The sequence below is a fragment of the Balearica regulorum genome, chromosome Z, assembly GCF_011004875.1.
Source record: "Balearica regulorum gibbericeps isolate bBalReg1 chromosome Z, bBalReg1.pri, whole genome shotgun sequence".
Classification (NCBI taxonomy): domain Eukaryota; kingdom Metazoa; phylum Chordata; class Aves; order Gruiformes; family Gruidae; genus Balearica; species Balearica regulorum.
The window spans coordinates 28,027,289-28,042,175 of record NC_046220.1 but is presented as its reverse complement, the minus strand read 5'-3'; the positions used below and the strand labels follow the sequence as shown (position 1 = coordinate 28,042,175).

Below are 14,887 nucleotides of genomic sequence, written 5' to 3'. Positions count from 1 at the left end.
CATTGGCTCTGTCAGACACAGGGGAAGCTTCTAGCAGTTTCTCACAGAAGCCACCCCTGTAGCCTCCCCACTACCCCCCCCAATCCCCCACCCCCACCCCGCTACCAAAACCTTGCCATGCAAACCCAACACCATCATAATAGAATTAGGTACATGAATAAAAAAAAAATGGTATTTATCCACTTTTACACTTTGTGGTCCAGTTATATAAATCTTGGAATACTGCTATAGGCAGAAATCTATTTAGCTATGAAATCATAGAATTATAGAATATCTCAAGTTGGAAAGGACACCAAGGATCATCTAGTCCAACTGCCTGCTCCTCGCAGGACTACCTAAAACTAAACCACATGACTAAGAGCATTGTCCAGGCGCTCCTTGAACTCTGACAGGCTTGCTGCCACCACCACTTGCCTGGGGAGCCTGTTCCAGTGACCGGCCAACCTCTCAGTGAAGAACCTTTTCCTAATGTCCAGTCTGAACTTCCCCTGATGCAGCTTCATCCCATTTCCCCATGTCCTGTCACTGGTCACCAGAGAGATCAGCACCTCCACCTCTGCTCAAGTGCTGTTGATTCTTAGATTATAGCAAGTTTATAAATATTGAGAAAGTAGTGCATACCAAGAACACAATGACTCAGAAGCTCAATAATTCTTTTCACTTTATGTAGCACACTCATTGATTCATGCTGTTTGTTTGGACATGGAGAGGGTACTGTTACCCCTCCAAATTTGTAGCAGCTGGGGAGGGGGCTGTGTGTGTTAACCACTGCAAAGAAACTCAGTGCTAAGGCGTGTAAGTATATATTTTGTATATATTAGTTTGTTCAGTAGTCCCACATTCATCTTCAGAAAGTGTAGAGAATTTTGATGCTTTGTTTCTATTCTTCTAAATATTTCCAATTTAAATGTAATTTCTCTTCTTTTGTTTTTTTAATAGTCTGATACCTACCTCTGCATGTCAGTACCCCTGCCAGTGGATGATGAAGCCTATGTAGGTGAGTACTGGTTGACTGGAAGAACCTAAGCCAGCCATTTTGAAGAACTTCAGCATTTTCGTTTTTTCCTTTGACTCATATTGACTTAATCTTTGGCTGTCAGATTTTCCAAAATGCATTCGTCATGGCTAATGCAGAAACAAACCAGAGAGCGCTACTTAGAGTCAAGATAACAAACTGTATCAGGAGAGATTCATGAGTAATAGTTAAGGAGCTGCACGGAAATGCCTCTGGCAGTCTGTACCAAACAGCCCTATTTGTAAAGTATTGGCTTTCTGTCTCTGGCCGGATAATTAATTCTGCTGCACTGAACACACTATTTACCTGCTGGTACAGGCCGTAAATCCTTTGCACTTACAGTCAGTGTTGGCTGCAGTAAGATTTTACTTATCAGTGGAAAAACCAAAACCAACCAACCACTGTCCCCCTTTTTTGTAAAAAAAAAAAAAAAAAAAGTCATGTCATGAATAAGATGGCAGACAGATAGCAGGAAATACTGTGATAGTGTACAAATGCTGAGATCGTATAGGTCAGCAAAGCACACCATCTGTTCAGAAGGTCTTTGAGGTATTTTTAATTTCATTTTGCCTTGCTTGTGAACATGTTCAGGTAGAGCGAAGACTCCTTGGTTTGGCTGAAGATAGTTTCACTATCAGAACATGCTATAAACTGAAATAAAAGAAGACAACGAGAAGTTAAAATGTCTATTTACTCTTTTGTTGCATTATGGGATATCTGCACTTATAATAGACATGGTGGGAATCCTATGTAGTTTTTGTTGTAGTGTATTATGAGACTGTTGTTCCATGTGGATTTCCTTGTGGAAATCCTTCAGAAATAGAATATTGTGGTTAGATTTTCGTGTTTTATTATAGTAACTAAAAAAAATTGAGTAAATTTTTCTCAGTGCTTTCTCTGTATATCTGTTTTGTAAATAGTCAGAACCTGACCTTACATTTTTGCTACAAGTTTGGCCCCAGAAAGAAAAATGAGCATAAAAGGGAGTGAGCGTTCATTCTCTGATAAACTATACTTGCTGTGCAGTGTGTGCAATACACTCTTCTGCTTTCAAGTGATTCATAGAAAGGCATACTACTAACCTGCTGCTTAAGCAATTTTTATGTAGTGCTTCACTGAGTTGCAAAATTGCATAGTTCAATTCTTTATTAGATTGCTGCACATTTAGTTCTGTCATTTGGTGTTTACATGTGTTAAAGCCACATAAACTTCTTTCAGTGGTGTTTAAAAGGACTTACTGAAAGAATTTGCTTAGAAGTGGTATTTATGCATAGTCTTAATGTGAATCATACAAGGCAACACATTTGTCTCTCTGAAGACTGAGAAACTTTCAGGTGTTTACATGTTCTCCACCAAATTGTTATAGGATTTGGTCACCTTTCCAATGATCACTGTGCTTGAGTACATGTTATTACAAAGCAGTATAAGATCTGGGCAAAGAAACCATTCTAGTTGTCAGGTGGAGCTTTAAAGGGTAAGAGGAACTTGATGAGCAGATTTTAAAAAAAACAAACTTATTCTGTGAACCTAAAGTTTTCCCTTGTGTCCTGGTTTCAGCAGAGAAAGAGTTAATTTTCTTCCTAGCAGCTGGTATAGTGATGTGTTTTGGATTTAGGATGATAATAATGTTGACAACACACTGATGCTTTTAGTTGTTTCCAAGTAGTCAAGGGCTTTTCAGCTTCTTATACTGGCCTGCCAACGAGAAGGCAGGGGGCAACCAAGAGGGGACACAGCCGGGGCAGCTGACCCAAACTGGAAGAAGGGATATTCCATACTGTATGATGTTATGTTCTGTACATACCTGGAGGGTGGGCCAGGAGGCGTGTCAGCTTGGGGTATTGCAGAACATCGACTTCGGGTGGTGAGAAATTGTGCTGTTCATCACTTGTTTTGTATTATTATTAATAGTAGTAGTTGTTGTTGTTGTTTTGTCCTCTTAAGTTGTCTTTATCTCAACCCCTGATATTTTTTTTTCCCTTTTCCATTTTCAGTTCTCTCACTGGGATGAGGGAGAGAGCAAATGGCTGTGTAGTTGTTTTAGGTGGCTGATGAGTTAAACCACACCACCATGATAGATAGCATTACTTACGACCTCTTATATTTGGATGCTGTGAAAATAAAACAAAATTGCTTGCTTATTTTTTCTCTTTTATGCCTTACACCAAAATGGATAGGCATGTGGTCAGTCTTAAGCATGTGATCAGTTCCATCTTGCTTCAGTGAGGTCACTGGAAAGTGTTTTCAGTGGAAGAGATTTCTCAGATGGGAGTCTTCACAATCAACAGAAGTTACCTAATCATTAGAAAGACTAGACTCAAACATAACCATTTGTAGAGAACAGAAAGAATGCAAACTGACCTATCATAAAATACCTGAGTAGCAAATTAAATCTTCTCAAAGAAAAATCAAAATCACAAAAGAGATTTTTACAATAGGTATCATCATCTAAGAAATTAGATGCTTGGTGGAATTTTTCCTTAAATGTTTCATAATATCGTTAAGTGTTGTGAAATTAATTATTAACTTACTTGCATGCTTGTATTTTGTGTTGCTTAAATAAGCATAGAGGATCAACACACAGAGAATGAAATATTTTTAAAAGGATAGTGTCTACATTTTTATGGTTTAAGCAGAATCTGCCTTCGTTGCGTTGCCAATAAATGGTGTAATTTAGTTACTGTTTTACTTTGTGATAGAAGCATCTAGAAAGTAACATATGAACTGTAAGTCTCGGTTGCTGTTCAGTGATGTGTTGAGCAGATAGTATGTGTTCTGAAGAGCTTCAGCATGAGGAGGTGTGAATACACAGAATTAAAACAATAACGTGGGTTTCTGAGACAGTGCAGTGGTAAAGCTGAGACCAGAAGCTACATGTTCTCCCTCCAGTTCAATTTATTTGCACATCATGCTTCAAAATAAATTTTTTCTCTTTTCTGGTTTTCTTGTTTTCTTTTTGTTCTATTTTCAGGGCATCCAAATATAAGAGGTCGTAAGTAATGCTATCATGGTGGTGTGGTTTAACCCATCAGGCACCTAAAACAACCACACAGTCCTTCTGCACTTCAAAAGGACACTTTTATGACCAAATGTCCTTACACTTTGACCAAGAATTACATGTTTATTATTTTTTCACTTTGTTTTCCTATTTTTACTCCCTTTTCCTCCCTCCTCCAAGACAGTATGTAAGAGGTTCTGTTTACAGAACCTGCAGCAGGATAATTTTGTTGCATGTTGGTGAAATATAAGGGCTTTGTAAAAGACAACTTCATTTTTAGCATTGTATGCAGGCAGTACTAAATTTGTTAGTAAGTAGAAAATATTTTCTGTAACTTTTTTCAGTATTTTTTATTAAATTTGTGTTTGAGGACTTTGAATTCAGACTTCAACTTTGCTATTCCCTTAAAGATCTTAAACCAGTACACATTTGTGCTTGCACGGGGACAAAGGATATAAACTTGTACTGCAAAGCTGGAAGGATACTGTACCAGAATTCACCAACTTGTTCTGAGTCAGTTCTCAGGCATTATCAAAAGAAGGAGCTGATCAAATGTATGTATGAAATGTTACCAGCTAGGAGGAATAGTAGAGCAAATTTTGCCCTAGAGGTCTTTTTCAGGGATGCATCTGTGTATTTTTGCAGATGCTGTTAGTTTCCTGTATGATATTCTTTAGTGGAGGGTCAGACTATCAAGGCTGAGATTTCTGTTTGAACCAGTTGTTTTTCTATCCCAAAGGGCTGTAAATGCTGACAAATGGGGGTACATGGAATGCTTGTTTTTTTGTGGGGTTGGTTGATGTTAGGTTAATGTTAGGAACATACCTTTTGCTCCTGTGAAATGAAATGGCTGTGAGATTAATATGTAAAAGATATTAATGAGATTAATATGTTATTTTTCAAGAAGGTATCATTCCAGTTACATTTTAAAAACATACCACGATTTTCTTCTTCCACCTCATGTTTAATTAATGTTTATGAATAAGTAGCCAAACCAGAAACTAAATTGAGTCCTTAATGGTGCAGACATTGATAAAAATCAGTTTTTGACTACTGAGCTGTAGCGATAGTTAAAGGGTGCTCTACAGACACTCATATGAATTGAGTCTGACAGTAAGCCACTGAGCCAAGAAATTTGACTGTCATCTTCACCTCCTTGCATTCATTCACATGGGTGACCAGTAAGTAAATGTGTCCTTTTCCTACTGACTCATGGTAAGTTCCTGTCAGATTGTGCTGTAGAAATGAGATGGAGCCTATTACGTTCAGCAACACAAATTGAATAATGAGATGATTTATTACTTTTCATGCATACATGACTCATGATGCTGTGGGTTTGTAACTCTAGTATGGTATATATAAACTTCCCTATTGCCAAGTAATGATGAATTCACTGTATTGAAGGCCTCTAATGTCTCCCTAATGTGCCAGACTGTGGACACTTTGCAGCACTACTACATGTATAAAAAATATTTCTCTATTGAGTAATCTTCTGTTCATTACTGTAAAATGTGGAGGTTGTCAACTAGGAGTAGAAGGCTTTTGTTTGATATTTCTTAAGCCTTTGGTAGTGACAGGTACTGAATTTGGCTTCAATCTCATGCTAATTTCTATGGCTTTTACAGCATAAAATTTTTTAAATGGCTTTTTTTTGACCCTCTGTTTGGAAGACTGGTATAAGCCTGGGTGTGCTGCTAAGAGAATGATTATACAAGAACAGAATAACCAACAGTACAAAGCTTTCTTAAGCTCACAGGCAGCCTGAGAGGTTTTTCAACTCTTCCTTCAGAAGCAATGATGAAATATGTGAACTAAAATTGTGTATGCAAGTGGCTCACGCCACTTTTGCTTTATTGACTATGTTGCATTATTTTCTGTTAGTAAGAGTAGTATTTAGTAAGCTATTTGTAATATGTTTTATAATAGTGCTTAAAGGTCCAGTCTGTGCACTAGAATGTCATTGTAATGGGCATTGTGCCAAGGGAAGAGATGACTAGTCTAGTGGAGGGTGTAGCCCTGCCCACGGCAGGGGGGTTGGAACTAGATGATCTTTGAGGTCCCTTCCAACCCAAACCATTCTATGATTCTGTGACTTCCTGACACACTCATTAAAGTAAATACACAAGCTGTGAGAGCAGTAAAGGAGTAAAAGAAACAGTGAGACAGTATTAACCAGCAGGACAGATGGTGGCAGACAAGAGGCCTAACCTTTAATTTTGCCTTTATTGAAGGCTGTCTTTATAGGTGTTACTTACAGTACACTTTGTACAGGCATCAAGTCTGGCAATAGTGTTCATTAAATTTCACATCTGTGAACTGCTTATAAAATCCTTATGAAATGTAATCTCTCACTTAAATTGGTAACAGCAGTTTAAAATACTCGAAAGACCTGAAAACTAAGGTAGTAAGTCCACATAAAATGACGCATTGTCTGTCCCATGCGAGAATTAACAATAATTTCACTACTAATTTTTACTGATTAAAAACATCAAAACAAAAGGTCTTTCTGCAATGCAGCTTAGTTTATTAGTGATGGAATGACTAGAATTTGCTTGTAGGAAAAAAAGATGTTACGTAGTCTCTGGACTTTAATCATGCTGGCTAGCTTAGTACTTCTGAATTCATATGTGGTACTCAAAGTACCTTCCCAGGGCATATGGGTGCATCTCTTATTTCCCAAACCAAGCCCTCAGCTCTGGCACGCTCATTTCCTTACAATCTGACTACATGCCATAGGTCTTCAAGCTAAAATTTGACTTGCATGCCTTAACTTTTGGCTGGTGTTCATCACTTTTCACAACAGACCCCAGCTCCAAAAATAGGGTTAGAATCTATTTGATTTTTTTTTTTCCCCTTGTGAAACTGGGACAATAATCCACATCATCATTCACTTTGGGAACCCTGCCTCAACTGCATGTTAAAATACTGAGCTCCAAGTGCAGATAAAGTCTCAAACTTCAGAAGCAGAATTGTGTTTGAGTGATTTGCAGCTTCACCATCTGCCTATGTTAAGACTCTTACAAGAGCTAAAAGACACTTACCTGAAGGCTCCTTAGTGTCTGTAAGGGCAGGAGTAACTCAGTTTTGGAATTTCTACTGTAGAATAAAGTTAAAAACCCTCCAAGGTCCTTCTCTGTCTTATGTGAAGAAAAATTCCATTGCATTCCCTACATCTGAGACATCATTTCAGTAGTAATAAAGTAAGTTACACAAAGTAGCTTGCTTTATTTCTAGACATGCCAACATTGTACATTCATGGTCAATATTACTACAGCGTGATTGATGTTGCTAACCTTTTTCATATACTAAACAGAATCACGAAGATTTGAGAAGCAAAACCAGTGTTTTGTTCCTGGCATGGGATAAAGAACAGCCATTTGAGTGCTGAACATTCCCCTTTGTCTATGTTTCTAATAATAAGAAATATTTGGGCAATGAGATTATGTTGACTTTAAACAAATCTTAGTTTTCATTCCAAGGGGTTTGACATAGTGGTGAGAATAAATCATAATCCCTTCTTGGCACTGTTGTCCCAGTAAAGATGCAGCAAAAATGTAAACCAGATGGAATACTGGAAGAAGATATCACTTCAAATAATGCATAAGATGTTTCTTGCTCTTAACTGTAACTTATTGTTTGTATTTTTGATGAAGACGTAAATCACAAGTGCAAATTTCAAAGCTAGATTGAAATTAGACTGATTACAGTAAAATTCTGTGGTTTGGGATACATTGATATGTTTACTATGTGTCATATTTGGTGAAAAATGCAGCAGTTTTTAGTGGGAACTTGGAGTTTCTTAATGAATAAGTGAGGTACAGTGTTTTAGCTTGGAAGACAGGCTGTTGAATGGAAATTTAAAGAAAGCTTGTAAGTGGAATGCAGAAGGTAGATAAATGAGCAGGGACATACATGCCTTGTTTCTAGTGTTACAGAAAAAAAATACTCAAAGTGCTCTTCCTTGTGTAACTTGTGGTGAGAGTTAGGATAGCTTATTTGTTTTATCATTTTGTTTTTCAGTTGACTTTAAGCCTCATGCCAGCATGGACACTGTCCATCACATGTTACTCTTTGCATGTAATGAACCCTCTTCTACTGAAAATTACTGGTAAGAGTTTCAACTTGCTTTTGTTATTGTACCTAACTTTTCTTACTGTAATTTCTTCCACATAAACCTTTTTCAGTGTTACAATTTCTTGCAAAAGTAGAAAAAATTGGAAAGAAGAAGAAAAAATGTGTAACATTGCAGTCTTTCCAAGCTTTAAGTGTTTGGTGGGTTTTTTTAACTAACTCCTCTGCAAGTTGGAGAAGAAGATCTGTTTTCTGATTCTTCATGACTAATTGTCTGTCTCTGAGGAGGAGACAGGAGCTATAGTGGGCAGGGTGCCATTGGATACCCAGAAATTTAGGCTTCCTGTATAGTTGTCTGCTTTTCTGTGTATGAAGAAGTATTGTATCAGGTGTCCAGAAGGAAACTGAGTGAAGGGTAAGCTGAAGAAGATTCTGTCTGGCAAGTGGTTTGGTAGTTAACTTGCCCTTCAAAATACCTAAGCAGTGAGGGCAGAGGGAAGCTCTCAATACCACTAAAACAGGTGTGGGGAGCCAAAGTGAAGAGAATGTGAAGGTGGGTGGAAATTAATGGTTTGTCCAGTAATTCTGCAGGTTTTCTCCAGGTTTTCAAGAGAGAGCAGATAAGGTAGTTTTGCTGACACTGCAAAGCTTATATGACTTAACTGATCTGTGGAACAAGTTTAATGTAGATTTTCTAATAGAATTGTGTAATCACAATTTATCTTTTAAGCATTTACCAAAAAGGTAACTAGAGCTGGAATTTAGAGCTAATACTATAGTATAATATATTTTCCACAAAAAATATGAATTTAGCATTTCAAATAATCTCTGCATGTTTTGGGGAGATGATTTGATTAATATTTTGAGCATACAACAAACTTTCATCAAAAGTTTTGTCTCACTTCTACCTATCAACAACAGGTCTAATATTGAAAATATTGTAATCTTGTTTTGTAAGAAAAGCAGATGCTTAAGAAGTTCAGACGAAAGTAAAACTATGAAAGCACAGAATTTCTGTTGATTTCTTTTCACAGCAGACAGTTTTTCTGTGTTCTTTTTATAGTATCTTATATGTTAGAATATACTGTTTTGAATAGTTTAATGTGAAAAATATACCAACATAAAACTGGTCCCATTGTGGCCTTTTAACACCAGTTTACATATTGAATGTCCTATTTAAAGCTGAGTAGCGTGTACTTGTAGTTTGTTTTGTTTTCATATGTCTGGAAGTAGTTTTATTAGAGCCTTGAAGTGATCCATACGTGATAGAACTGTATTGTTATAGATTGATCAAGTGCTTGCATTGAGATGAAGTCATAAGATGATGCCTAAGTCACATCTAGCTGATGTTCTGAAGATGTAGGTGAAATGTTTTGTTCCTGACCTTTCAGATATGAAGAGAGGGATCAAAAGCTGGAAAGTTATAAAGTTATGCAAAGCTGAATCAGATTCAAATCCTAGGCTTAAGACTAGGCTTCAGATAGTTTGAGCTCCCTGGCTCTATCATCACTCTTCCTGGAGAAGAATGATTGCCCAACAGAAAACTCACCAATGGCGGTCTGTGCAGTGTGGCAGCTAATGTTGCTTTTGTTCTTGATTGCTGTACTTAACAGGTACCTGTCAAATGATGAAACACATAATTAGTGTTGTATTTAAATCTGATATTTCCAATTTTTCATATGCAGGTTTTGATTAAATCTTGCTGCTTTTTTTTTTTTGGTAGTTTCTGAGGTGTAGTATTTGCTTTACATTTCAAAATAAAAACTCTTCCTTCAGTGTCTCATCATTTCACATCGCTGTTATTGCAACAGTTTGCCACATTTCATCTTGCTCTGCCCATGGCTGTCTGCAAGACTAGAAAGACAATCACATCTGTTCTACGTAAAACAGGGCTTTAGACATCTGCATTTATGCCTGTTTGACACACTTACATAAGCTTGTATAAATGCCTGTTGCTATGTATCCATGTGTGTATATAATTAATGTAATATGTATATGTATACACATGCACATGTGTATACATATATATGTCTGTATCTATAAATGTCTGTGTTGTAAGTATGTTCATTTAAATTTTCAGATGTGTAGAAACCATTTCACATTTTTGTAAGTCATTGCAGAGAGTATGTATCATTTAAAAGCAAGTGTTTTCCTACTAGTTTAAATTTGCTAGAGTCTTCCAACCACTAGAACCAGTTTTGTTAAAGTAATTCTGATAACTGTTTATTAATAATGAGGCATCTTTGTTATTTTTTATTTTGTTTTGTTATTTGTTATTCTTTTTGTTACCTGCAGATTGGTAAGTGATGACTTCAGTTGCTCTTCCATCTACTAGGGGAGAGAATGGTTGTTGGAGAACTGATGTTTGAGGACATCACTATAAGAATTGTTTAGCAAGGATCCTTCCCTTACTGTTTACATGGTCAACATTTTTACATAGCCAGTTTTTATTCAATTAAGGCATACTACATTTATTTTTTGCTTTATTGTAGTTTCTTCATCAATTCTGGGCAACGTTAGTCAGATGGTTTGTAATCAGTTGTAAAAACATTAAAACATACCAACTTAAGAGCTATTTTTCATACCATCATGATGTGGACTAGGTATATTATGGAAAAATAGTCCTTTAGGAGCATTCAGAATGCAACAGCAAAATTTATTTCCCTGAGGCGTGAGGTTTTATTCAGGCCAGTTTTGCTTGTGGAGGAATGGGTGAGGGGAAGATACAGCATCCAAATAGCTTTACTGGGATGAGCTGCCCCATGGCCATAGCAGTGCTGAGTCAAAATGTGTGATGCCACTCTGGCACTGACTGTCAAGTCACTCTGGTGACTTGATGCTATTTATGCAAATGCCCCTGGCCTTCTGAAAGGCTGTCTAACAGCGTGGGACCTGCACTGGCTCTGCTTTGGCACCTTCTCTATAACGTGGTAGGATCTTCATCTGAACAAACACTAAAGGGGTGCACAGATATTTCTCCCTTCCTGAAATACCCAAGCCTTTTCACAGAAATAAAGTAAGCTCCCAGGGCTCATTTGTTCTCGTTTTGCTCAGTGCACCAAAAAAAGGTGTAGCTGCTTCTGTTTGTTGATCATAATTGGCCCTAAAACCAGTTCAGCCACTATGACAAGAAGTTTTGCCTGAGCTGATAAACTATGTTGAAATGGAAGTAGTATGCCTGAGTTGATTCATCAGAAGTTCAGATTCTCCATAGATAATCAAGAGTACACTTGAATGATTTAAAAGGAAATGTTGAATTATTCAGAACCAGAGTCTCCTGGCAAGAGAGGTCTTCCACTGCGTCAAACCTAACACTGAAATGAGCTCCCATGAATGAGATGATTCATAGACATTCTTTATTTAGAGATCAGGTGGGGCAACTTTAAATAGTTATCTAATTTAAACAAATGTGTAAGTACAGGTGATAGATCATCACCCAGTAATTCCTCTGTCAGACTAGCTGCTTATGTTGGCAGGAGAGCATGAGTTTGGAAGCTTTTGACAATAGCTTAGTAAAGGTTGCAAAAGGTGTCAAGACTGGTTCAGTGAAATAGTTGCATTTCACTGCTTAGCGAGAAGTGGGAACAATATGAAGATTTATATTTTGGAGTGTAGTTTCTTACCGTTGTCACTGCCCCAGAATGTTCTGCAACGTTCAGCTCAAGAACTAAAAATGATTGTTTTTCTTACTCAGTCACCTCAATTATCTTTTTTTACAAGTTGTGGTCAGAATCAAGGAGTAGGGTATAATAGAGAAAGAAATAAAAGCAGTTCTTTGTTTTCCTAAACAATGCAAATATCTTAAAACGGTAGCCAAATACTGGTCTTGCTAACATAGTGAAATATTTTGCTTTCAGTCTAGGTAATCAGTCAAAATCCCAGTGCCATTAAAAAACCCAGGTCCTGAGCTTACCCAAGATTGAGAAGAATATATTTGGAAAGTCCATGAGAGTTTGCAAAAAACAGACCTGAGAAGTAGTCAGTAAGCACTATTTCCATGCCTTCCCCTACGTTCCTCCCCCCAAAATTTTTACTACAGTCAAAATTAGTTGTTAATACAATAATGTATAGTATGTAGTTACAGTCCATTTTTAAGGTATTCTGTGCTACTCATTCTGTTCAGATTCTCATTAGTTTATGCATGTAAAGAAGCTATGAATTTCAAAGATTGGTTAATTTTTTTTATTTGTTTATAAATTTTTAGGTTTTACTAGCTTCCTGCTTTTAAATCTGTTCATGAGTTGTCTTAGCTCTTCTTTGTAATCTCCTCTGGCTTTGTTTTTTTCTGTAAACTTGGTGTTTCAAGGTCAGCATTGATGGCTAAATGAGAAGGTTGACCATTTTCTAAGCATAATGAAAGACCAATGTCTGTATTTCATCTTGGTCCCCTGCACTCTTCCCCCTCCATTGGCCATTGTCTCAGGAGGAGAGTTTGGAACAGCCTATGTAGGTTTTTTTAACCTAGCTAATGTGGTCCTAAAAAATACTGTGGTAAAAACAAAGGCTAGCTGGCCCAGAGTGTGGTGGTGAAGCTGTGACTGTGCTTGTGGTTTCTGCTGCTGTTCCCCCCAACCAATCTTTTCAACACATTTCCAAACTGTGCAGCTTAATACCTGGTTAGATCCCTGAAGTCTTTTGGTTTAGTTTGTAGCAGTTTTACCTGCAGCTGTATGAGTTGTTAGTCATGAAACATTTCACTTACCCTGAAATAAGTTTTGCTTGTCCACTGGGACATGTTTGAAGGGAGAGATGACCAAACCAGTAGTTGTGAAGGTCTAGAAATATCTGTTATGAGCAAAATTAATGAAAAGGAAGAATTGGCATGTTCCCTTTTCTCTTGATAGTTGATGATTATGGCAATGCTTTCTGTCAGAAGAAAACACAGCAGCTATGTTTCAGTAAGGCTCCCCAGGATCACAGAAATGTGTAACGTCTCACTGAGGTGGTTTTCCCCATGTGCCGGAAGAACTGGTTATCTCAGGAAAGCAGCCTGGAAAGCGTCATTGTCATTTGTTCTGAGAGATTGCACATACGGCTCACACTGTGCGAAACTATTTTCCCAGTATTTAAGGTGACTGAAACTGTGCTTTAGGTGTACAGATGTTTTCCCAGGTCTCATTTTACCAGAAGTAATAAATGGAGAAAGGGCTGTACCGTTTTGTTTTGGATTGAAACCTTGGCATAGGTATCAACCTTCATTGCATCCAGCTTGGATCAGCTGATGTAGTCTGAATAGTTTCGGGTGGAGGCTTTCTGAAAGTCATACCTGTGTATATAGCAGTGGAGTGACTTCCACACTGTGCTCAGTGCCACGATGCTTTGCCACCTGAAGAGAGTACAAATACACTCTGTAAATAACCCTTTTCCCTAACAGAGAATTTAGAGGGAGAAGCAGCTTCTAGGTGAGTGTTTGGAAAGCCTCTCAGTATCCCTTGTTTGTTTATCCGTGTATATCATCCTGTAGCTTACACCCACATATAGCAGTAGGTGCCCTCTTGGATGTGGTCCAGATTCATTGTGCTGTCCATATGACTGTTATCAGTTGTATTGGCTTTTACAGATTTGGTAGTGTCTGTGCCCCGAGTTTTTCAGTTCGTGCAGATTCAAGGCATCTAGAGCTTAACAGTCCTTGGGAGTGTTTCATGTTCCACTCTTACTGTCACCTGCAAGGCATTAGCTGCAAAGGCTAGGGGCAACTCTACAGCTTACAGTTACTGTAAGTATTTGTGACCTGTTTGTGGTCTGTAACTTGGCAAACACTTCTTTTTTTTTTGTGTGTGTGTGTGTGTGTGATTTTTCTGTTTATGAAAAACAAGAAATTGTGCAGAATAATAAAAATTAACATAAAGCAGTGAGCTTGCATTAAGTACAGGGAAGAGCATGAGTGCCTCCTACCTACCAGTTCATATACAGATTCCTGTTACCTTTTTTTTGTCAATGATTTTTAAATGAAGTTAAATATCAATTTTGACTTAAAGCTTTGATGTCTTGTGGGGTTTTTTCTGCTTTGCACACGAGTCCTGTCCCTTTATGTAAACGTGGCAGCCACTGTAATTTTATGACATTTGAGCTAATAGTGCTTGAAATTTTCATATGGTTCATTCTCACAAAAGGTTCCTTTATTTTTTTCATCACTGGCTACTAGGATGGTAGGGACTATGAGAACTGAATGGTTTTGACCCTGTTTGCCTAACACTACCTTATGGCAAAGGGAGGAAAAAAAAAAGAAGATGGAGGATCTAATGGTATCTGAGAAAGCAGTCTACTGTGTTTAATCAAAATACATCCAAAAACTTCATAGATCTTAAAATTAGTGATTTTACATGTAAATCACCTGCCCTTTTCTGATTTTAAAGTTAAAAATTTATATTCCTTTTTGTTTTATTTCCTCATATTTTTAGGGACTGTGATGAAGGAACATGCAAAGACAAATCTAACATTTTGTATGCCTGGGCAAGAAATGCTCCACCCACCAGGCTCCCCAAAGGTATTGTGCCTTTAATGTGAAGTTCTTGTATACAGGTGCAAGGGAGAGAAGAACATGTGGAAGTAAGCACCTGACATATCTATGAACCTCCTATAATATTTTTGTTATGTCTAGTTGATGGAAACGGTATAAACATCAACCTCATAAACTATTAATATATTATGCTAGCTGTTATACTTGGGGTCTTTTGTCATTCTGTTTACTATAACATTATGGATTTCAGTAGGGGAAAAAAAAAGCTAAGGGAGAGATAACAGTCATAATGCTTTATTTTTATATAGCATTAATCTTGCATTTTCTACTATAAGCCATTGGA

General features: G+C 37.4%; 1 protein-coding gene across 15 annotated transcripts in view; it reads left to right on the top strand.

Moving 5' to 3' along the window:
- PAM (peptidylglycine alpha-amidating monooxygenase) overlaps nucleotides 1–14,887 on the top strand; it is a 142,974-nt gene that overhangs the window by 72,272 nt on the left and 55,815 nt on the right. For all 15 annotated transcript variants that reach the window (XM_075740960.1, XM_075740959.1, XM_075740958.1 and 12 more), the window contains exons 4-6: nucleotides 940–997; nucleotides 8,034–8,121; nucleotides 14,486–14,571. In XM_075740960.1, the coding sequence (XP_075597075.1) occupies nucleotides 940–997; nucleotides 8,034–8,121; nucleotides 14,486–14,571 (232 nt within the window). The remainder of the gene's footprint in view (nucleotides 1–939; nucleotides 998–8,033; nucleotides 8,122–14,485; nucleotides 14,572–14,887) is intronic.